Here is a 25,064-nt window from a genome sequence, read left to right as displayed (position 1 = left end):
TCACCCTGCGTTCGGCTCGCTGGTTGCATCTTCAAGAGTGTGGAATAAACTTCCAGCTGTTGCTCGGGGCTACCATTTCTTTGCCGCACTCAAAAGTCTGGTGGTTTATTTTTTTAAAAGTTAGCCTTACTTTATAAACGGTCAGAAAAAAAAAGTTTTATTTATTTATTCTTTTCTTCGTTTCTGTATATTGGATTTTTTTCCATTACGTGTCTTTTTTTTATAAGTGGTTTATTGATTATTTGTTTCTAGTTAGTCATAACAAAATGAATGGTTTAAAAAGTCTAGTGGCTGATTTCCTATAGTTTAATTTCTAACCTGTAATTTACTATGTGGGATTCTTTTTTTGCCAAATTTATGGAGTCCTGCATCACCTGATTTCAGAGTCATGATTGAAGTCCCTTTCATTATGCAACCTCTTCTCTTTTCTTTTCTGTTCCCCATTATTGTGAGTAGGTGTTTTTGCATTTTATACGCTCTGAGACCATACTGACTATGCATGACGTATGAAAACAAAGAAAGGAAATAATAAATGAAAAGAGAAAAAAACAAATAGGTGAAAAACGAGGATTTTATCATCCAGTAGCAAAATATGAAAAACAAGCAAATATTTTGACAAGGACCTCCACCAAGTCGTCCTCAGTGCTCAAAAAAAAAAGAAAGAGGGAAACAACAAAAAACAAAGAAGAAACAACAGCAAAATCTAACCTTTTTAAGTGAACTGCACAAGAGGAAAAAAGACACTAGATCAAACAACAAAAACCAACTTGAAATCAATGAAAGAGAAGTTACCAATTAGATTGAATAAGTATCCTTTGCCTTGCAACAGATTTCGCCTGTCTACAATTTCGGTTTTCATTAGATATGCGGACACGTTGTCTTAAATTAGACTGGGCGAAAGTATTCATAGAGTCTTTTAATATTAAATTATTATAAATTGGGCTTAAGGAATTATCTCCCGTGTCTCTATTTATAGCCAAATTTCTATTTATATGTTGTTTTTTTTTTAATCTCAATTGCCTTCTTTAAAAGATTGCGGTAGGCCATTTACGGTAGATATTAAAGTTGCCTCTTCAAAAAGAACTAAATGGTCAGGATTTTCGTATTTATGCTGGAACAGAGCTGAATCAAAGTTTTTTTTTTTATTTTTCAATCTCAGGGACTTATCTATCGAAATTTTGTGTTTTTGTAATCGTTCCCCTAGTTGTTGATGGGTCCTTCCAATGTAAAATTTTCCACATGAACACGAGACTCTGTAGACACCACTACCTAGTATAGGGTCCGTTTTATCCTTTCCCGAGTTGAAAAAATGTTCAACTTTTTGTTCAGTTTTGAAAGAAACAGAGAGATTATGTTTTTTTTTAAATTTTTCCAAATTTGTCGCCAAGTTTCGAGACGTATGGTAATCTAGTGAAAGTTTTTTTCTCAATTGCAGGTGTAACTGAATTAAGGGGGAACGGGCTCCCTATTTTCCTGTTGTTTTTTTTTTAGTCGTCTATCTATTATATTTTCAATGAGGTTGATTGGGTAGCCATTGCAGAGTAGAATATCTTTAATATAATCTAACTCGGATTTTACATGATTACGTGAACATATTTTTAGAACCCTGTCGACTAAAGAAATTACTACTCCTCTTTTTACATAAGGAGGGTGATTTGACGAGAAATGTAGGTACCGATCATTATGGGTCGGCTTTCTATATATAGAAAAATCAAGGCCAGGAATATTTTTTATAATTAAAACATCCAAGAAAGGGAGCTTTCCTTTTTTTTGAGCACTGAGGACGACTTGGCGGAGGTCCTTGTCGAAATATTTACTTGTTTTTCATATTTTGCTACTGGCTGATAAAATCCTCGTTTTTCACCTATGTGTTTTTTCTCTCTCTTCATTTATTATTTTCTTTCTTTGTTTTCATACGTTTTGCATTTTATCTGCTTAAATGATTCATAATTTAATACTTGTGTCTTGTTTCCTGACCCCACTCCTCTTTTACAGGCAATGGAGCATTTGCGGGGGATTTGGGACTGTGCTATTAAGTTGTTTTCTGTGTGTTGAAACATATCTTATATGGCTAATTACAAAAGCGAGTAGATGTCGCAAATAGATGTCGAGTAGCGAGTAGATGTCGCAATTTCCTTTAAAATGAGCCATTAAGCAGCTCTCTGATGTTCCAGTACCCAGGTAACTGCGGAGAAGGAGAAACGGAAAAATATACTTTCAATACAATGCAGAAATTCATGGTTTCAGCCCCTTTCCTTGTTTTTCTAACCAATAAATTTCCCTTGTTGTTCAAGTCAAGGGATTATATGCTTCCTTTATAGGGTTCTCGGCCAAGGCGATTCCAATGGTGTATTTTGTGTCTCGTTCCGACATCATTTTAGGGGGGAATTTCGGGTTATTTTCTGTTACTGTAGGAAGTGTTTGTCTCTTACTAGGTAGCAGCTACCGCAGCAACCACGAAAGCCCATCTGTGAACAATGGGTACTTACATAATTTAGGACCATTGTCCTTAGGTTTACAGCGGTTATGTCGACCACGATGACATACTTTTTAAATCTTTTGTAATCAAGATCTTTCGCAATCAAAATTGTAACACGCTGTCATTGGAGTAATTAGGGGGCATTCAGTGCTGAAGGATAGCCAAGGCGCTTCTAGCCCTCAAAAAGGGCATTAAGAATTTCAGGTTGCATAGTGGCTAGGGAAAACAGTACATGTGAGTCTTTAGTAAGTGCTGAAGACCAAATTGAAGTGAGAGTTTAATGACTTTTTAGGCATTTCCATACTTCAAATTTCCGTGCTTGTGTAATTATCAAATTGCTTATATTTATGGTTTATCATTTTTCTTGAGAAAATTGAGACATGCTAAATGAATAGATGTTACTTCCTTTGAATTTGAATAATTGAAATGAACTGGAAAAAATGTCGGCTCATTAAATAAACCACTGATAATAAGACAAAACTATAGGGTACTCACCCATTACTTCCGGCTGTCCACTTTAGGTGAGTAACTTCGATGTCATAGACCTTTCTATCAAATTTATTTTAAAATAACATAGAGAATAAGAAATTTTTTCAAAGAACAATAAAGAGCCATATTAAAACCAGACAAGCAGAAACAGAGTCCTGTGATATTGATTAACAGAGAAGCCCGACCATTATTCGCGGTAATTTTTATTCTTTTTAAGTTTAACATAATCATGGATTGTAATTTCTGCTCGCTGTAAAGCCTCGAATTATTTATATCAACATTTGTTATCTTTATGTTTAATGTGATTATTCATTTTAATTTATGCTCGCTTTAGATTTTACTAATTCATTCACAGTGAATTCTCTTCTTTTCAAATTTGACTTAGTACTTGAAATTGTTTCTGCCATTTTAGGTCGTTGTACCACCCTTTACTTTTCCTTGAAAAATTCTTTTTATGGAAAAAGATTTTTTTTTTACTACTAATATAAAAAGCGCGTAATATGTTGAACCATTGCTGCATTTCAGCATTGGCTTATTGCTTTTGACACACACCCCAAATAGCCTGGCTGCAAGAGTGTATAGAGTTTATTTTTTAAAGGTTAAGCAGCCTAGCGGTTTCACAAGAAACTGAATCGGAAATAAACGATTGAAAAACACCTTGCTTTTATCGAAACACATATCACTTCAGTGTGAGATTTGCTGTTTTCATCTAAGCTCTTTCATACTGGTTTTATCATTTATGAATTTATCCTATTAATTTTTTATTTATTCTCCATCCCCGAAAACAAGAAGGAAAATATTACCAAGATTGCCTAAAGGATCCCTCAAGAATTTTAAAATATTGATGATAAATGCACGTTTTAAGGTGTGTGACCTTGACCCACATACTCCAGAAGCCTTTGAATACAACCCCGTCCGCCCAAAGTCAGACTTATGTAAACTATGTGTCTTGTACTACCAGCACCAACCCTGCATGGGCACTGCTCTTAATTGTATATGTTACGTGCTAATTGTTTTACAGTGAGAACTAGAGAAAATATCCCCATCCCCCGATAAATTGGTTGTGTTCTAAAAAGAAGCAAATCATCAAATTATTCACGTCTATCTTAGACTGATTGCTCCGTGAATTAAAATCAATGATTTTCCTGCTGGATCTCGGAATAAATATTTTCAGGGTTTAAAAAAAGGAAGAAAGTTTAAACACTATTCTTTATTTCTCTATTAATATACCAGTGTCACTCTACATAGATTAATAACATTTTGTGTTTAATTGAAATTGGTCCGTTCACTGAAAATAATGACAATGTCTGGTGGCAAAGAAAAATAATTGCATTAAAGCTCCATCAAAGGAGTAAATTAAAATTTTACTTCGAATATTGGTATGGAATACTTAAGTCATTAGCAACCGCAAACATGGACTAAAGCAACAAAAATAAGAAATGAGAAAAGTGATAAACGTTTCTTAGCAAAACAAAGTTTTTGCGTCAAAATTATTAACACCCGAAAAAAAACGATAACAACGACTTCACCTGGCTGTGGTAAAATGCTTCTATTTTAATCAGTGCCATTCCAACTTATCATTAATCCTGATCATATAAAATTGCCAATTGAGACTCCAAGTCTTGCTTAAGGCTCGTTACAGCTGCCCTCCCAGCAGTTGAAATACTGGAGCGTCTTACAACACGACGAGGCGTTTTCAGGAACCTATGATCGTTTTTCAAAAAGTCAAGCTTTTCTCCACTTAAAGACTTTCGCTTTCCACGCATAGTTTCATCCTTACAATATTTTAAGTCATTACTTATGCTTGGAAAGGGATTATCGTTATTCCTCTCAGCCTGAGTGTTTCTGACTTTTAAGGAAGAGCTAGTTCTCTCTCTAATTTCCTTAGCTTTAGCTAGAATATCCTCTCTCGCTTTCGAGTAGAGCCCAACAGTAGTCTCAACGATCTCTTCTCTTTCTTTTAATCTTAGTTGAGCTTGGTTGACAACTAATTCATGCTTCTTTAGTTCATCAGTAAGCTGTAAGAGCTCAGAGTTACGCAGCACTGACCAATCTGTTTTCAGCAGAATTTCGTTTAAGTTAGAAATCAGCCTTCTTGTTTCTATTAATGAATCTGACTCATTAACTCTATCTTCATTCCCATTAACACAAATTCTCGGTGGATTAATTTTTTCAACATATTGACTAGATGGCCCTTCATTTAGAGTCGGAATTACTAATTTCTTATCAGTCGTTTTACTGACAGCGCTATTTCTTGTTTCTCTATACTTTCCTTCTAATTGTTGACTTGAATGTGATTTACCACTACCTTCCAAATAAATATTTGATTTCTTGTTTGCATTTCTAAGCAAAGATGAATCATCAGAAGAATCTCTATCAAGAGATGGGTTTGGAGCAACGAGTAAGGGTGAACCATCTTGCTGCACAAGCACAGATCTTCTTGTACTTCTTCTACCCTGGTGTTTCGGAGTTGTGGATTCACAATTTCTTCGATAAGCTTGGGATGTTTTTGACTTTCTTTTATTATTTGTAGGCGTTATTACCCTAATATTTCCATCTTGTTCATCCTGGCTTTCACTCTCCTCAGTAATTTGGGAAAAATTATGAGCCTGTTTACTCACACTTCTTAGAAACCGGTCTTTTGTGCTCACACTTTTCCTTGGGTTAGAAGCTTCTTGCAGCTTCTTCCTATCATCATTATTAAATGAGGTCTCGTAGCCACGAGTAAGAGGAGGTCTCGAAGACCGTGGCGGAGGAACTGGATAGGACACATATTGTTTGTTCGCTGCAAAAGTATTCCTCCTTTCATCATTTTCGGTCATATTCGATATTACAGTATTATCATTATCGGCGTCAAAGGTAATCTTTCGTATACCAGTAATCTCGTCATCTAATTCATCAAGATTTGGATTGAATATGGTCTGCCTTCTGTTATTAGGCCTGAATGACTTATTAAAATTGTTAGTCGTGACAAGTTCTTTTTCTGTTTGTTTATTGTGGGCAAGACGAAGAGAGCGTCGGACGTTCAAACGATTTCGTGGCCAAGGCTGCCGCTGTTCTACCTAAAATAACAAGAAGAGACCTAAAACGTTTCAGCAGAAGCTTAATCAAACAGTTCGTGGTAACGAACTGTAGTAAGGAGCGACCCGGCTCAATAGTAAACGAAACTCTAAAAAACGGAATTTCGATACTAAAAGATATATCAAAAGAATCGGATTTTTATGCTGATTTTAAATATATAAGTTTCATCAAATTTAGTCTTTGTCATCAAAAGTTACGAGCCTGAGAAAATTTGCCTTATTTTGGAAAATAGGGGGTAACACCCCCTAAAAGTCATAGGATCTTAACGAAAATTACACCATCGCATTCAGCGTATCAGAGAACCCTATAGAAAAAAATTCAAGGTCCAATCTACAAAAATGTGGAATTTCGTATTTTTTGCCAGAAGACAAATCACGGGTGCGTGTTTATTTGTTTTTTTGTTTTGTTTTTTTTTTTTTTTCCCAGGGGTCATCGTATCGACCAAGTGGTCCTAGAGTTTTGCAAGAGGGCTCATTCTAACGGAAATGAAAAGTTCTAGTGCCCTTTTTAAGTGACCAAAAAAATTGGAGGACACCTAGGCCCCCTCCCACGCTCATTTTTTTTCCCAAAGTCAACGGATCAAAATTTTGAGATAGCCATTTTGTTCCACATAGTCGAAAACCATAATAACTATGTCTTTGGGGATGACTTACCCCCCACAGTCCCTGGGGGAGGGGCTGCAAGTTACAAACTTTGACCAATGTTTACATACAGTAATGGTTACTGGGAAGTGTACTGATGTTATCAGGGGGATTTTTTTGGTTTGGGTGTGGGGTTCAGGGGAGGGGGCTATATGGGAGGATCTTTCCTTGGAGGAGTATTTCATGGGGGAAGAGAAATTCAATGAAAAGGGCGCAGGACTTTCTAGCATTACTATAAAAAAAAACAATGAAAATATAAACAAGAAAAAGATTTTTCAATTGAAAGTAAGGAGAAGCATTAAAACTTAAAACGAACAGAGATTATTACGCATATGAAGGGTTCTAAAAATGCTTTAGCATAAAGAGCGAGGTATTTAGGAGGAGATAAATACTTCGCTCTTTATGCTAAATTTTTTTTAAATAATTTCAACTATTTATTCTACGGCCTTTCTGATTCAGGGGTCATTCTTAAAGAATTGGGATAAAACGTAATGTAAGTTACGTAAGTTATGTACGTTTGTTACGTAAGTTAATTCTTAAGTTACGGTTTTTTTTTACTAATAAAAACGTTCGTTAAAAATTAAAAGATCTAGTTGCCTTTTTGAGTAGCCGAAAAATTGGAAGGCAACTAGACCTCCTTCCCCACCCCTTATTTCTCAAAATCGTCTGATCAAAACTAAGAGAAAGCCATTTAGCCAAAAAAAGAATTAATATGCAAATTTCATTTTAGTAATTTATGTACGGAGAGCCAAAATCAGACATGCATTAATTCAAAAACTTTCAGAAATTAAATAAAAAAAAACAAGTTTTTTTAAATGAAAGTAAGGAGTGACATTAAAACTTAAAACGAACAGAAATTACTCCGTATATGAAAGGGGCTTTTCCTCCTCGACACCCCGCTCCTTGCGCTAAAGTTTGATTCTTTCTCGCAACTCTACTTTTTAAAACAATAAGAAACTTTAGCGTAAGGAGCGGGGTGTCGAGGAGGAAAAGCCCCTTTCATATACGGAGTAGTTTCTGTTCGTTTTAAGTTTTAATGTCGCTCCTTACTTTCATTTAAAAAAACTTATTTTTTTTTATTTAATAGCGTTGAAGAGTTGAACAAAGTTTCAATTAGAAAATTCACTAGTTGAAATCCACACTTACAAGAAGTTGTGAAATAAATACAACTTCCCATAGCGATTTCGAAGAAAGTTTTTGAAGGAACAAACCTTCCAAATTGATTTTTAAGTTTTGTTTTGACAGTTGGCCTATGATGTTTAATCTCTTTTCATAGATATTTCCCCCTAACTCTGGATTATTTAGGATTTTTTATACAAAATTTAATATTGAGCATGTGATATACAATATATTTCGCTGTGAAAATATTCGTTATATCACTATGTATTTATTTTTCATATTTCACACATATTAAGGAACACAGAAACATCAAGACGAGCTACCGAATATGATAGAATATATTCGATCAGTCGAGGACAAAAGCAGCTAATTGACTAGAAAAATTAGATTATCCCCCAAAAAAGCGGTTAATGGAACATTTTCGATAAACCTCAGACCCACCAAGACCAATACCAAATAGTGACCAAGACCAAATAGTATTCTGAGAAAGTTTTGGACGATCGATTCTTTTTTTTTTCGATCGGCTTGAAACTTCCAGGACATGTATCCTCGTCCAAAGGCATCTACAAGCACCATTAAAATGCGTCAAAAGGGCGTAATAGCATGAAATAAGTTTCAGACGTTAAATCTCTTAAAATTATACAGGGTATGTACCTTGAGCCATAAGAACCCGAAACCGCGGAAAAAGTTCCAGACAAAAAGGGTTTAATTATAAAATGGACAAAAAATCTCCAAATCCACCATTTTTTGGAAAATTGAACCTAGCCCTAGCACTACTATGGCGTGCAGTAATATTCCGCAGTAAATTGAAAGAAAATGAAATTGGAGAAAACCTGGAAGTGCAAGCTCTTCGGATTCCTCTGCTGCATGGGTTTAAAGTTGAAAAAGAAGGAACTTTAACGATTTTTGGGACAATCCCAACCTAGGGCAGAATCAATCTTAGAGCAGAATCCCAATCGCACCTTTTTTTTCAACTTCCTTCTCGCTTATTGATTCAGTTAAATATTCTGTGACAAATATAGACAACAAATATCGCTATAACAGCGAGCACTAGTAGATTTATTTAAACCAAATTTGAGAATATTTCCATCTTTTAAACATCACTTTGCGGGGACGGCGGGAATAGATAAAGAAAATGAATAATATCAATCCATACAATCACAGAACTAGCAAGTAGAAACTTCTCTTTTAGCACCCCTGGTTTTGCTTAGCACTGTTTGAATATTTTGATAGAAGTTTTGATGTGTTGAAAAAAAACCCGGGATATTATAAATAATAGCATGACATTATTTTTAAATTGAGCATAACACTTGTGTCATGAACACTTTCTTAGAGAATTAAACGTTACCTTGCAAAATTTTGCGGAACCATTCATGTCAGAACTAGCCCTAATGCTCACTTTCCCCACTAAATATGAATCAAAGTTTTTCTTTCCTAAGGCTTGTATCAAACTGTTTATAAATTGTAGATGAATTTCTCCTGTTGGAAAAGAGATGATAAATCCAGTTCTGAATTTTGAGCATCCTTGGAGATTTCATAATCACAGCAAAAATTAAATACAAGCCTTACTTCTTGTTCCATATTTTCAGGCTGATTCAATTGCTTCGAAAGTATAGATGGAATTTGCTGGCAAGGCGAATCGACCATAGCAGGTGTCTCGAAATTTCTCACATTCACAGCTGTAGTTGTTTCGTCAAAAGCCAATGCTTTCTTTGCGGTTGCGCTACCTATAAAAACACAAATTTTCTAATGTCTTAATTTATGTAATCGCTAATTGTCCATAGCACCTAGCCAATGGCTAATCTGAAAACAATTAAATGATGCTAAGAAACTAAAAAGTTTTTTCCAGAGTAATTTTACCGATTAGCTGGTTTTCAGATGCTCAAAAAAGATCACATTTTTTTATTCTTTTTTTTTATGCCAAAAGCCTAAAGGCAAGCAAGTATATGACATTATAGAGATTGCACAGATTCGGTTTCAATAAAAGGTGATATATATTATACTTAGTTTGGTAAGTACAGCTTGTTTAGTTACTGGACTCGGAAATGGAATTTAAACTTTCAGTGTTTTTTTTTTGGTAAGGGGAAGGAGTGACCAGAATTTATGTTTGAGGTAAGGGGGCAAACTATTTTTTATCCTTTAAGGACAATAAAAGTATAAGTTGTGTTTGTTCTCTTTGTATGCCTGTTGTCTGACAGGCTCTTAGGGTAGTCAATGCATGAAATTCCCAATTGAAAAATGAACAAAGAGGAAATAAAGCTTAAGACGAGTTAAGATTAGGTGAAACGAGCCATTTATTTAAAGCTAAATAAATACTTTAAAATATTGCGAAATATTCATGATTTTGAAAGCTGGATGTAAGTAAAATCTTTTATAAACTTGAAATAAAAAGAGGAAGAAGAACAGTAATGGCACAAAGCGGTATCTTACAGGAATCGAGTTATTTTTTTTTCTTGACGACTATAATATTTTGTCAGTTTTAAGGTTTTCGTAAAAACAAATAACAGCATTCAAAATATATTTTGTTCAAAATGTAGCAGTCTACCAATTACAAACTGATATTTATCAAGTTTTAATCGGATATCAATTTTTTATATGTTTTGAATGGAATGGTGTAAAAGGAAGACTGATGAAAATATACGTCATTCTACAATATTGAAACAATGAGATATTTCCATGAGTATATTCATAGGAAAAAAGTTTTTCTTCTAGTATCTTGATGAATATTCTTATCTTTTTTAAAGTTTTATGATAAATATAAGTACCCTATTCAACATGCCTATTGCTTTCAGTGAGGCTAAAAAAACAAAAACTTAAACATTAAGGAGAGTTCGAAGAAGATGACTGCTTAATTCTTAATTAGGATCATTTCTGTTCATTTGAATTTTTCGGTTTGTTTTGGGTTTCAAATCTTTGTTCATTGCAATTCTGCTCGTGCGAATTCTAAATTGGCTATTTAGGCTAGTTTTCTTTGAAACAGAATAACTTTTTACATACACATTTAACGTTTCTTTTTTAATTAACATAGCTTTAATATGTATTATTTATAATAGTAATGTATCTCTAATTCCAGTAATCGTAATCTTAGTACAAGTACCGAAAGAAAAGTGCTAATACCAAACAACTTATCGGAATAATTGTAATACAGTGACCAGCTTCTCACCAAACGATATGCTAATACTGTCTTCCCAACTCTTTATTTCTCCCTACCGTTGTGTCTAGAGCCTCCTTTATTACCACCATCATCACAGCCGCCTGTAATTTTGAGTCGTCACTTGGGTCCTGAGACGGGATAAAACACTTCAGGGTTCAAACTGGGGGGGAGGGAATAAAACGGGGCTCCTATCCTCTTTATTTTTTTACTAATGTTAAACCATTGAACAGGAGTTCAAATGCGTGACAATGGGCCAAACTTTTTGACTTATTGGCGCTGTTAGTTCCTCAAGAGTGAATTGTCTATAAAGAGTCGAACAGGTTGAGAATTCGACTAACTGAACTTATTGTGTTGAGCAGACAATATTGAGTTTATTCTGCTCGTTTGAATGAGCTGAGCCGTCTATGTTTTGTTGAATCAGTTGTATATAATACGTTACGATGACTCAATTGAATTGTCTTTGTTGAATTTCGTGAGATTCATTGATTATATTCGGTCAACTAGATTAAAAGTGACTGAAGTGTCAGGCCTTCTAATCAAACAAATTGTAAATCTTGACATGTTTCAGATTTCAGCCGGGTTTAATATGTTTTCTTTTAGTGGGGTGGCAAAGCTTCAAAAATCAAGAATCCTTCAGTGTTTGAAGAAAGCATGAAAATTGGTACGACTACGCTGAATAATCCTGGAAGTGGAGGTAAAAAAATGCGTCACTATAACGTTGTCAGAATGTTGCATAACATTGCAAATTGTCGAGAAAACTCAAATCAGATTTTGAAAGCACAAGATAGTTGATCATCGCTGGTCGTCTCAATTTTATCCTCACATCAAAAGAACGTCGTCTAAACATTCAACGAGTTACCTTTCTTGAAAAAATAAATAAAATCTATTTTACTGATTTATGAGACTCAGTAAGCACAAGTCCCCCCTTTTGCATAAAAGTCCAGTCGTCATTGTTCGTCATGAATCAAAACAAAAATCTCGATCATCTCTTAGTTCTATGGCTGTAATTCTATAGCTCTATGACACCATTTTTATACAATCCTGAAAAAGGTTTATGCCAGCTTAACCTAACCTCATTCAGACTATCTGTGAGAGGCAAAGCTGGCATAAGCCTTTTCCAGGATTGTATAAAAATAATGCCATTTTTACTTGATGATAGATAGTCTATTATCCATCCATCCATCCTATAGCAGAACTAAGATCGCTTGTCGTCACATCCCAGAACTAAGGACTAAGGGATGATCAAGATTTTTTGTTTGACTCATGACGAACAATGTCAACTAAAATTACATGCAAAAGGGGGGACTGAATTTGCTTGGACTTACGAGCGATCAAGTGACCTAAGCCTAATAGGCTTGCCTGCTTAGAGTCTCAGGCGGACTACCGTTTTTTTAGAATTGAAACATGACAGACAAATCCCCTGAACTCGCCTAAGTCTCAACTGCGCTGAAAACTCCTATTAAGGAGGCGAAAAATTTGAACACGAGAACGTCGTCAAAATGTCGTCCAACGTAGAGAATTGTTTGAAAAACTGGAATGTGGTTATATTAAAAAAAAAATGCGACAACTTAACAAAACCCGTTGCGCTATATTAGAAATTTTTGCCTTCACTAACTTTATTGTATTCGATACTTCTCTCTTTCTCTCTCTTTCTTGGTTTCTCCCAATGCAGTTTAGGGTTCTCTATAGGCCGGGAATCCCTCTAATTCTCTGCTACTCTTATGAACTGTTCTAGTTTTCCTTTTTCACAAGTGAGAAATACAGTCAATAAACCGGGTCATTTACCGAGTATGCCAAAAATAAGCTTTTTCTGGGGAGCAATAGAACCTAAGCAAGAACAGGAATGCGGTGTCGCATTCTATTTCGAGAGCAATGCTAGCCGGAATAAAACATCAACTGATTATCAATCAGCAATCTCTCTAGAGATAACTTACTAAGTACGAAAGAACTGATCCTGCTGAAATCTGTCACATTAGGCCTCTTCAGTAAATAAGTCAAGGATGAAGAAAATGGCTTACACATTGTAATTTTTTTATCAAATCGGGAAACGAAAAGCATTGACTACCTAAACTCATTGTTTTTGAACTGAGGTTTCAGCATGCCGAGAAGAGACATGTAACTACGTAACAACTAAAATAAATGATATGTGTCGTCGTTTCGAGGGCTTCATGGAAAGTTTTGAATAAAGGTGACTTGCAGTAAAGAGCTGACTTACACTAAGTTTCACTACCTGGCTGAACGCTCACACAAAAACATCCACAGTTGTCACTAACCCTCCAGCGCTGTAAACCCCATCGGAAAGGAAAGAGCTTAAAGAGTCTGTAAATGGTGAAATCTTTAATGCTTCTGACATTTCAGACCAGGGGAAAAATGGTAGTGGTTAGCTATTGCACAGAAGGCTACTGCGGAGAAAATAGCACTAACAATTTGTACCAAAACTTCAAAACTGGCAAAAAAAGACTCCCTTGCATACCGAAATAGCTTGGTTCCCGATTCATTAATGGGGATGATTGCAGAGTCTAGTAACCGGTTGTGAGAAAGCTGAACACGCTTTCAAGCTATATTTTCAAAGAAGAGTACCCTCATATTGTCCAAAAAATACCGATCAAAACTGACTTGAAGACATCAGAATCCAAGAATTTATTTAAATCGCAAAAAGTTTGCTTCAGTTGTCACAACATCGACCTGAAAACGACTCAGCGCAAAAATGCAAAGAAACGTGGCCGTTGCGCTAAAAGTGCAACTAAAGAAATTCTGTGTCAGAGCCTGATCCGTTTTCTTAACTGTCAAAGCACCAAAGACATGTTCAACCATGCTTGCTGCCCTTTAAACAAGACTGTAAAATCGACAAGCCAATCTAATCGGGATGGTTGAATCCTACATTAGAAAACGGTTCGTGTCATACAGCTTTAACGATAGTCTCATAACCAGAATCACCAGGACAGAGCAACTTTGTCTTAAAGAAGAAATCATACTTATGCAGGAATATTTTCTCTCTATTCAAAGTATGAGCAAAAAGTTTCAAAATAAGGAAACCTTATTATGAAGTAGACTTGTAAAAATCGTAATTTTAAATATTAATTCTAAACTGTTGGCAAGATCTGACCATTTCCTTGCAGGTAAAGTGGGTGATACTGTCAATGTGAATGTATACCTGCCAACAGAGTACAAGAAAAAATTTTCTGGAAGAAAATTTGCTCTGACATACAAAGAATTGTGTAAATGTGTGTGTAAAATTACAAATTCACACCTTCAATGTTTTTTTTTTTTCTGGGGGACTTAAATTGTGACATGACGAAAAGTAGTTGCCTACCTATGGCTCTACCTCGTAGTCTTTTTCCAAAGTGCTCTTCTACCCAAGTCAGCTGATTTTAAAGTACATTCACACTTCAGAATCAGTCTAATCTAGATCACATATTTGTTTCCAGTAATATTGTTGGCGCTGAAGTAATCGTAGCTGTGCTCAGTGGTTTTGTCTTTTCTCATTCTTCCTCAATGTCTATCGACGTTGTGGTTCCATTTAACCCTGCGAGTAACTAAGGAATTCAAGTTATGCGCATTTTATATGAGGTGTATCCACTTTCCTTTCTAGAGATTACGCCTTTCCTTTCTAGAGATTATATGTACATCCATTTATGTATCTTATGGTTTCCTAGTCCGGAGCAGTAGCGTCTATAGTAATTTGTAAGTCTATAAAAGATGTAAACGATACATACCAATGTTACAACTCTTTTAATTTGCTAATTGTAGATGAAAAGGTGACGTTGGGTTAACGAAAAGATTGATCAGGTTGGGAGCTTCACTTACCTTGGTAGTATTATTAGTAAAGACGGTGGAAGCAGTGAAGATGCTAAAAGTAGAATAGCTAAGGCTCAGGGTGTTTTTCACAGTTAAAAAAAGTTTGGAAGAATAGAAAGAGAATAGAAAGATAAGTCTGCAAACTAAAATTAGAATATTGGAAGCTAAAGTGATGACAGAGGTCAAATATGGCTCTGAAGCATGGGAGCTCCAATAAGCAGATGAAAATTTACTAGATGTTTTCCAGAGAAATTGCCTACGGATTGTTCTGGGTGACCGGCTGACTGACCATATTTCAAACAGTATGCTGTACAAAAAATGTGGTTCAGTCCCGCTTTCTACGGCTATAATGAAAGAAAGGTTGAGATGGCTAGGCCACGTTCTGCGGATGAAGGATGACAGATTGCCAAAGATTGTCCTTTTTGGCAAACCGTCTGGGGCTACACGGAAAGACGGTCGTCCTACTCTGGGTTGGGAGGATGTCATAAATAAAGAAAGTAAAACAGTTCAAAATAGGGATGAAACCTTTTAATTGACATTGAACAAATATAAAAATTTTTAACTGGATATTCCGAACACATATACAGTGTTCATCATCAGCGTGATGTAGATAACTTCGAAGTTATCTACATAAATAAAGATTTAAAGGAAATGAAAACTTCCTGGGAGGGTCTAAAGAGGTAAGCCTTGAATAGATTAGGTTGGAAGAGGACGCCTCAGGCGGCTTGCTGCCGCAGTGACTTATTAGCAGTAGTAGTAGTAGTCCCTGATTATCAGGCAGCATTTTTCTCTGATGGCTTAATAAATTAGTTCTAAAGCACTTTGCGATTTTATCGTTCACATAATTAACTTTTACAAGGATTATACAAGGAACTGCAACGACTTGTAGAGTGTATGTCTGGTTCCTAAATGACCACTTGTGTTCTAGCGTGTGGAACGTATTAACAGTGAGCCTTAGGCTGGTAGGACACCTACTTCTGTTCAAAAATAGATTAAAACATCTTTTTTTTTGTATGACAAAATTCTTTTTTCGGATGTAGACATTAATAGAGTGGTTTAAACATCTTTTTACTAAGTATTTTTATGTTTTGATTTCATTTCTCATCATATTCTTTTTTATCCTTTCTGTTTTTTTCTATTTTGTGCATTTATTTAGTTTATCAGTTAATCTTGAATATTTTTTCTCTAGTACTGTGTCACTGATTACATTTAACCGTTAATTAACGTTAAACGATCAGCATTAATTAATTCATAGCCTTTGAGGAAAATAACCCCGAATGATCTTGATTTCAAGAAGGCTTAACTTGTCCTTGTGTACAAGTTGACGGAAAGGAGCCTTGTAATCCCAAATTATGCAAATCATCGATTCTGGCAAGATCCTGATTTGGTCATCACACACATTTCATACGGCTATTGACCGTGTTTTGATGTTGAACTTCTATATTACGGCCTTGTCCTCAGATTTCATTTCACCATTCTAAAAAAAACTGAGAAGCCAAATATGAGGAAAATCAAATAGTTTTATTAAGTATGCACTTCGTAGGCTTTGATTTAGCCTATATAAAATATTAACCTATGATTTTTAATGATTAGCATCACGATTCTCGAAATACTGTTGGATATTTGAATTTTCGGACGCATAAGTCTCGAAATAACAAAGTTGGGCATTACCAAACACTATTTATGAAATATGAACTTAACTTCGGATGTTAAATGACTACCTGGCCTTCCTTCGTCCTTTCTATGGATATTGTGTCGACTTTAGACTGTTTTCATCATCATCACTAAAATCCGTCAAAAGCAAAAAGAGGGAGATTTGGAAAAGTCAAGAGTAGAAACAAGAAAAACAAAAATTAACAGCCAAAAGGAAAATATACTTCGACAACTACAAACACTTAAAAGTCATTACTTACTTCCAGGTTCCTTAAATGTGTCCAGTCTTCTTGGGCGTGGAATACTTTTCTTTTCACTTTTTTTGGCTGTCAAAAGGAGCACTCCTGTAGGCCTTACCGGCTTAAAGTTACAACTTCTTCGTCTTTCAATGTTAACCTTTTCACCCAGCGGGATAGAAAATGGGTTGGTCTAAAATAAAGAATTAAGGAATTAAAAAAGGTTGCTAATGTGACAATATAAGCTTTTTTCAGATTCAATTTCATTTAAAATACGAGCAATTTTTCTAGGGTTTGTCATGTTGTTATTGATTTCGCATTTTTTTTCTACTTCAAAAATTTTGAATTATGAAATGAACCTTGAATATTAAAATTTCAAGCGGATTTACAGTGAACCAAGTTATCTTTCGCCTAATGCTTGGAATTATTACAACCATGTACAAAAAAGGAGGAGGCTAAAGTCCCGTGACCCAAAATGTCATAAATTTCACGTTTTCTAAATGTCATCCTATGAATCACGCTGTTTTGACAAATCTCCCCCATACGACGTTTTGCATGCTTGTACAATCACTGGACGGCATAAGTTTCAATATTCTCGAGTAAAACTCACCGTTTAAAGTTGGAAGGTAAAATCAAAATCATTTAGTAAAAAAAAAAAAAAAAAAAAACAACAACAACATGAAAATAGTCCCAAGGTAACTAAATCAGGAAGCTGGAAAGAGAAAATAAATCTGGAGAAAGGGAAATTATATGAAAGGAAAAAGCATTAACGACGTCTTTTTAAATGCACGACATTCAGAGTAAAAGAAGAACTACATTTAAACTTTTCCCCCTCTTTGATTTATCATACTATTTAAAGCTTAAAAATCGAGGGGGAGGTGAGGGGGACCAAGAATTCCTTCTCCCACCATGGAAAAACTTGAACATTACATTGAGATATAAAGCATTTTTTTTTCAAGCATTAGACCACAAATACCTCCACTCACAGAGGTGTGTCCTCTCGAGGTTGGCCTGAAGGAACACTTTCCTGAAAATTTGTAGCACAAAATGCACTGTTTCGCAGTTTTGACTCCACTCCTATTCATTAAGTAGAAAAAAGTCCCATAGCTCCCCTAAAGATCAGATTTGTATGCATTTCTGAGACCACATATTATTCAAACAAGAAAAATCAACAGCTTCAACTAGTTACAATAGCATTAAACTTCCCAGCCAATTTCTTTCCAGGTACAAAACTAGACAATTGCAATTTTTCTGCTTATCACATGTCCTTACAGGATTGTGTTTGGGTGTGGGATGGGGGGATTTGAAAAAAATACAACTTATATAAAAATGTAGAACATTACGCAACAAATCGCAAACACTTGCTGGGGATGCGGGGATAGGCGTAAGAGCATGAGCACATCTCACTGCAAGGATAGAGGCAACAAAAACCCTCGTAGTTGAAAACATCAATACCAAGAGTCTTTTAATTCCTACTTCTGAAGACAAGGCAGATAACAATTAGCTAGTAAGCTGATTGAAGAGATATCGTCAACAGCTTCCAAAGTGTAGGAAGGACAAAGACCTGAGTCTAGAAGAGCCCTAATAGAAATACCCAGGCTATAGCAACATAGAAGCTACCGACTGCTCGGGGCCTTTAAAGCAATTTCTTGGCTTTGAAAATGCCTCTTATAGACAATTGAAATAATATTTCCAATGAAGTCCTGCATCTCCAGGAGCTTGTAAATCAAAACGAGCAAAATTTTGCTCGTTGGACTGGAAGCTTGTTTCCAAACAAGCAAAATATGAAACTGTCCGTACAAAATGAAGAATAAAGTTTATATGCTTAATTATATATTCGGCATAGTTAGATTTTTGCACTTTGGCTTTGAATTTAAAAACTAAAAACAAAATACTCACTCTCCAATCCTCTGAAGGCATGGCAATTGTATTCTTAACAGGTAGCAATTTTGGCTTTTTCGTAGACGGATTGTTATTCATATTAAACGTTGTCAGACCATCAGCTTCTGCTGTTATCTTCCTCTTACTAACCAAACGATGGGGTGTGATAGGACAAGGCATTTTTGGTTTCTTATTGCCTAAACAGAAAGTAAAATGATATGTATAATATTTGAGAAGTAAGAACTCAAGCTGCTTACTGGTTAAAGTGTTGGCCTGAAAAAGTACCTTTTTGTATTTTCAATCACTCTGAAAAGTTTAGCCCTTGATAATTAACCAGCAATAACTATCTTTGGCAATCTGCCATCTATCATCTACAGAACAAATCCTAGCCACCTCAAATTTTCTGTCTTTATGGTCTTAGAATACGGGATTGAACCACATTATTCGCACGGCTTACTTTTTGAGACACAGTCGGTCATTCGGGTACCCAAAACAACCGTAGGCAGTTTCTCTGGAAAATATGAAGCAAATCCTCCCCAATCATTTGGAGTACCCACGCTTCAGAATCATACTTGACCACTGGTATCAATATAGCTTCCAATGTTCGAATCTTTGTTCACAGGCTTTTCTTCCTATTTATCGAAACTGTTTGAATGTGAAAAAACACACTGGGCATTTGCTGTTCTACTTTTAACATCTTCACTGGACCTACCGTCTTTACTAATAATACTACCAAGGTAAGCGAGGCTTTCGACATGATCGATCCTCTCTTTACCCAACATCATCTATTCACCTTCACTTATTCCTAGTCTTAGCGACTTAGTCTTCTTAACATTAACTTTCAGACCTTTTCTCGCATCCTCAACTCTCAATACTTCTAAAACTTCATTCATTTTGCTGACATTTTCATCTAGGATCCTTAAATCATGAGCATAGTCTATGTCTAGGAGAGTCTTACTTCCCCAACTGATTTCGTGCTTTCCCACTTCCTTTGCTGTGGTTCTTAAAACAAAGTCCATCAAGATGACACGAAGAAATTTGAACAAGACACAACACTGCTTACCCCTAATATAATAAAAAAGCAGCTGCAAACCTTATTTCCGACTTTAACTGTAGCAATTTTATTCTTGTACAGAGTACTAACCACTTTAACGTTTTGTCTGGTATACAACGCAAGGAAAGGACCTTCATTAAAGCTATTTTATCAGCTGAGCCAAATGCTTGCTTATAATCCACAAAACTGACGTGTAAAGGGAGTTGATGACTCAGAAACTTCTCAATGATTACTTCAAGGAGTTGAATTTGGTCGACACATCCTCTGTCCTTCCTAAAACCACACTGTTCTTCTCTTAGAACTTTATATACAACATCTCTAGGTCTAGAAAGTATCATCATACTGAGTAATTTACTCCTTTTTTTTTATTTGACAAGTTTTTTCTGATTGTAATACCTCTTGTAAAGCGCTAATTCGGCAGCACGCGCTGTGAAAGTCGTTTTTGAAGTAAAAAGTCTCTTTGCCTCTCTCCTATTTCTTATAGAGGGGTTTAATTAGAGTTTTCCTAAATCGCTAAGTACTTCCTCTTTTTCAAAAACCGTATCCATAATCGTCAGTAATTTACCTCTAAATTCATAACCACCACATTAAAAAAAAAACTCATATACCACATTATCATCAGTCGGGGCATTATTATGTTTTAATCCTTTTAGTACTTTCACTAATTCTTCCTTCACACCCTAAGTGTCACAAACTTTTTTATTCGTTTCTATATCTTTTCCTGTAACTTTGTAATGATCTAGCACATTCTCGAAATTTTTTACTCATCTTTCTTTAACTTTTTCCTTATTACTAATTGTGGCCCGTTCCTATATTGAACTGGTAGAAGTCCAAATTGACCACTCCCTCTCAATTTATTAACATGCCAGTGCAGTATTTTACTATTATATCGTCTGGCTTCACCTTCCAGATCTTCAGCAATTCTATCAATGGCCTCCCGCACCTCCTTAATTCACATTTTAGTTTTTTCTCCACTTTCTTTACATTCCTCTTATTTTCAAATGATCTATCACTCAAATAATCCTTGCAGAAGCCACTCCCCTCTCTATTAAACATAAGCATTTCCACTAATATTCCTGTCTGTATTTCCAAGGTTCTTCCCTAAGACACCATTAGCAACTTTACAAACTATTTTCCTATAATTATTCCGCCCATCTTGTACACTGTTAAATCTTAGACTCTTCAGTTTAGTATTCAAGTGTTCCTGTGAAAATCCTCTTATATTCTCATCCTGGAGTCTACCAGCGTCATAGCTTTTTGGAATGTATTTACCCTACCCTTCGGCTTTAGATTGACCCTAGACACTACTAGAGACTGATCTCTACATCTATCTTCTATATATAAAAATAAGTTGTCTGTCTGTGGATCTGTGGATCAGGTGACGTCATGTTTCTGTGTCGGCTGACGTCATGAAATTAGTTGTCGTCATTTTTGCTATGACGATGCTTAGTATATTGTAAAACACATTAATTTGGTTAATAATATACCATTTAAAACACCAAATTGAACATGATGGAGTAGTCACTCGGTGAGAGAGGGTGTCAGAACGGAGAATGAAGGTCCCAGGTTCAAATCCTGGTTAGGCTAAAAAAGGTAAAAAACTAAAAACTAAAAAAAAAACTGAAAAACTAAAAAAAGGCAAAAACTACAAAAAAAAAACTAAAAACTAATAAAAAAAAAATGGCGACCGGGACACCGGGACAGGGAATGGTCGATTAGCAATCACCATCAACAAAGCTCAAGGGCAATCATTAGAATCATGAGGTATAGATCTGAATACGGATTGTTATCCCATGGACCATTATATGTTGCATGTTCAAGAGTCGGTAAACCTGACAATCTATTTATATGCACAGACAATGGGACAGCAAAGAATGTTGTATATTCGCAAGTTTTACGTAGTTAAAAACATATATATCTATCTATATATATAAAAATAAGTTGTCTGTCTGTCTGTGGATGGATGGATCAGGTGACGTCACCTGAAAAAACTGGATCAGGTGACGTCAAAACTGAAAAAACTAAAAAAAGGCAAAAACTACAAAAAAAACTAAAAACTAATAAAAAAAATAAAAAAGCTAAATAACTAAAAAAACTAAAAAAAGGCAAAAACTACAAAAAAAACTAAAAACTAATAAAAAAGCTAAAAAACTAAAAAAACTAAAAAAAGACAAAAACTACAAAAAAAACTAAAAACTAATAAAAAAAATAAAAAAGCTAAAAAACTAAAAAAACTAAAAAAACTAAAAAAAGGTAAAAAACTAAAAAAACTAAAAACTAAAAAAAACTAAAAAAAAAGGAAAAAACTGAAAAATAAGCTAAAATAAAGGTAAAAACCAATAAAAAACTAAAAAAAAAAACTGAAAAAACTAAAAAAAGGCAAAAACTACAAAAAAAAACTAAAAACTAATAAAAAAAGTAAAAAAGCTAAAAAACTAAAAAAACTAAAAAAACTAAAAAAAGGTAAAAAACTAAAAAAAATAAAAAATAAAAAAAAACTAAAAAAAAGGAAAAAACTGAAAAATAAGCTAAAACAAAGGTAAAAACCAATAAAAAATTAAAAAGAAAAAAAGGAAAAAACTAAAAAAAATTTTCATCTAAAAAACTAAAAAAAACTAAAAAAGGTAAAAACTAAAAGAACTAAAAAAGAAAAAAATAAATGACGAAACTCAAAGAGAAAGCGACCAGGACAAAAGGAATGTTCGATTAGCAATCAACAAAGCACCGGGACACAGGGAGTATAAATGACGACCAGGACATAAGTAAAAAAAAAACTATCTATATATATAAAAATAAGTTGTCTGTGGATCTGTGGATCGTGGATCAGGTGACGTCACCTGAAAAAACTGGATCAGGTGACGTCAAAACTGAAAAAACTAAAAAAAGGCAAAAACTACAAAAAAAACTAAAAACTAATAAAAAAAATAAAAAAGCTAAAAAACTAAAAAAACTAAAAAAAGGCAAAAACTACAAAAAAAACTAAAAACTAATAAAAAAGCTAAAAAACTAAAAAAACTAAAAAAAAGGCAAAAACTACAAAAAAAACTAAAAACTAATAAAAAAAATAAAAAAGCTAAAAAACTAAAAAAAACTAAAAAAACTAAAAAAAGGTAAAAAACTAAAAAAACTAAAAAAAAGGAAAAAACTGAAAAATAAGCTAAAATAAAGGTAAAAACCAATAAAAAACTAAAAAAAAAACTGAAAAAACTAAAAAAAGGCAAAAACTACAAAAAAACTAAAAACTAATAAAAAAAGTAAAAAAGCTAAAAAACTAAAAAAACTAAAAAAACTAAAAAAACTAAAAAATAAAAATAAAAAAAACTAAAAAAAAAGGAAAAAACTGAAAAATAAGCTAACATAAAGGTACAAACCAATAAAAAACTAAAAAGAAAAAAAGGAAAAAACTAAAAAAAATTTTCATCTAAAAAACTAAAAAAAACTAAAAAAGGTAAAAACTAAAAGAACTAAAAAAGAAAAAAATAAATGACGACACTCAAAGAGAAAGCGACCAGGACAAAAGGAATGTTCGATTAGCAATCAACAAAGCACCGGGACACAGGGAGTATAAATGACGACCAGGACATAAGTAAAAAAAAAAATTAACAAAACTAAAAAGAAGGTAAAAACTACAAAAAAACTAAAAAGAAAAAAAAAACTAAAAACTAATAAAAAAACTAAAAAATCTAAAAATCTAAATAAACTAAAAAAGAAAAAAAAAGGAGAAAAACAAAACTAAAAAACGAATGTATATACAGACCGGTACACCGGGATACAAATGACGACCGGGACACAGGGAATATAAATGACGACCGGGACACAGGGACACAACTACAACGGGGACACCGGGGGAAACAGGGGGATATAAATGACGACCGGGACAAAAAAACTAAAAAGAAAAAAAAACTAAAAACTAATAAAAAAACTAAAAAATCTAAAAATCTAAATAAGCTAAAAAAGAAAAAAAAAGGAAAAAAATAAAGGAGAAAAACAAAACTAAAAAACGAATGTATATACAGACCGGGACACCGGGATACAAATGACGACCGGGACACAGGGAATATAAATGACGACCGGGACACAGGGACACAACTACAACGGGGACACCGGGGGAAACAGGGGGATGTAAATGACGACCGGGACACCGGGACAGGGAATGGTCGATTAGCAATCACCATCAACAAAGCTCAAGGGCGATCATTAGAATCATGAGGTATAGATCTGAATACAGATTGTTTTCCCATGGACCATTATATGTTGCATGTTCAAGAGTCGGTAAACCTGACAATCTATTTATATGCAAAGACAATGGGACAGCAAAGAATGTTGTATATTCGCAAGTTTTACGTAGTTAAAACCATATATATATATATATATATATATATATATATATATATATATATATATATATATATATATATCTATCTATATTCACAGGTGGGACATAGGGACACAACTACAATGGCGCGTAACTATTATGGCGCGTAACGACTTACGCGCGCGGGGGGGCTTGGGGGGGGGCGCGAAGCGCCCCCACCAACTAGGTGTTGGAGTGGCGCGAAGCGCCACCCCAACAGCTAGTATATATATATCTATATATATAAAAATAAGTTGTCTGTCTGTGGATGTGTGGATGGATGTGTGGATGGATGTGTCAGGTGACGTCACCTGAAAAAACTGGATCAGGTGACGTCAAAACTGAAAAAACTAAAAAAAGGCAAAAACTACAAAAAAAACTAAAAACTAATAAAAAAAATAAAAAAGCTAAAAAACTAAAAAAACTATAAAGGTAAAAACCAATAAAAAACTAAAAAAAAACTGAAAAAACTAAAAAAAGGCAAAAACTACAAAAAAAAACTAAAAACTAATAAAAAAAGTAAAAAAGCTAAAAAACTAAAAAAACTAAAAAAACTAAAAAAAGGTAAAAAACTAAAAAAAAAAAAATAAAAAAAAACTAAAAAAAAGGAAAAAACTGAAAAATAAGCTAAAATAAAGGTAAAAACCAATAAAAAACTAAAAAGAAAAAAAGGAAAAAACTAATAAATGACGACACTCAAAGAGAAAGCGACCAGAACAAAAGGAATGTTCGATTAGCAATCAACAAAGCACCGGGACACAGGGAGTATAAATGACGACCAGGACATAAGTAAAAAAAAAAAAAACTATCTATATATATAAAAATAAGTTGTCAAACTAAAAAAAGGCAAAAACTACAAAAAAAACTAAAAACTAATAAAAAAGCTAAAAGACTAAAAAAACTAAAAAAAGGCAAAAACTACAAAAAAAACTAAAAACTAATAAAAAAATAAAAAAGCTAAAAAACTAAAAAAACTAAAAAAACTAAAAAAAGGTAAAAAACTAAAAAAACTAAAAACTAAAAAAAACTAAAAAAAGGAAAAAACTGAAAAATAAGCTAAAATAAAGGTAAAAACCAATAAAAAACTAAAAAAAAACTGAAAAAACTAAAAAAAGGCAAAAACTA

The 25,064-nt window shown here is 34.1% G+C and overlaps 1 protein-coding gene across 1 annotated transcript in view; it reads right to left on the bottom strand.

Annotated features, from left to right (window-relative positions):
- Positions 1 to 4,159: 4,159 nt before the first annotated feature.
- The window catches only part of LOC136031222 (uncharacterized), a 49,624-nt gene continuing 28,719 nt past the window's right edge, over positions 4,160 to 25,064 (bottom strand). The window contains exons 3-6 of the mRNA XM_065710620.1: positions 18,550 to 18,728; positions 16,675 to 16,843; positions 9,379 to 9,536; positions 4,160 to 6,030 (exon numbers count right to left, since the gene is read on the bottom strand). Coding sequence (XP_065566692.1) covers positions 4,549 to 6,030; positions 9,379 to 9,536; positions 16,675 to 16,843; positions 18,550 to 18,728 — 1,988 coding nt within the window. The 3' untranslated portion in view covers positions 4,160 to 4,548. The remainder of the gene's footprint in view (positions 6,031 to 9,378; positions 9,537 to 16,674; positions 16,844 to 18,549; positions 18,729 to 25,064) is intronic.

This window comes from Artemia franciscana, chromosome 9, assembly GCF_032884065.1.
Source record: "Artemia franciscana chromosome 9, ASM3288406v1, whole genome shotgun sequence".
In the NCBI taxonomy this organism is placed as follows: Eukaryota; Metazoa; Arthropoda; class Branchiopoda; order Anostraca; family Artemiidae; genus Artemia; species Artemia franciscana.
This window is presented reverse-complemented; position numbering and strand designations above follow the sequence as displayed.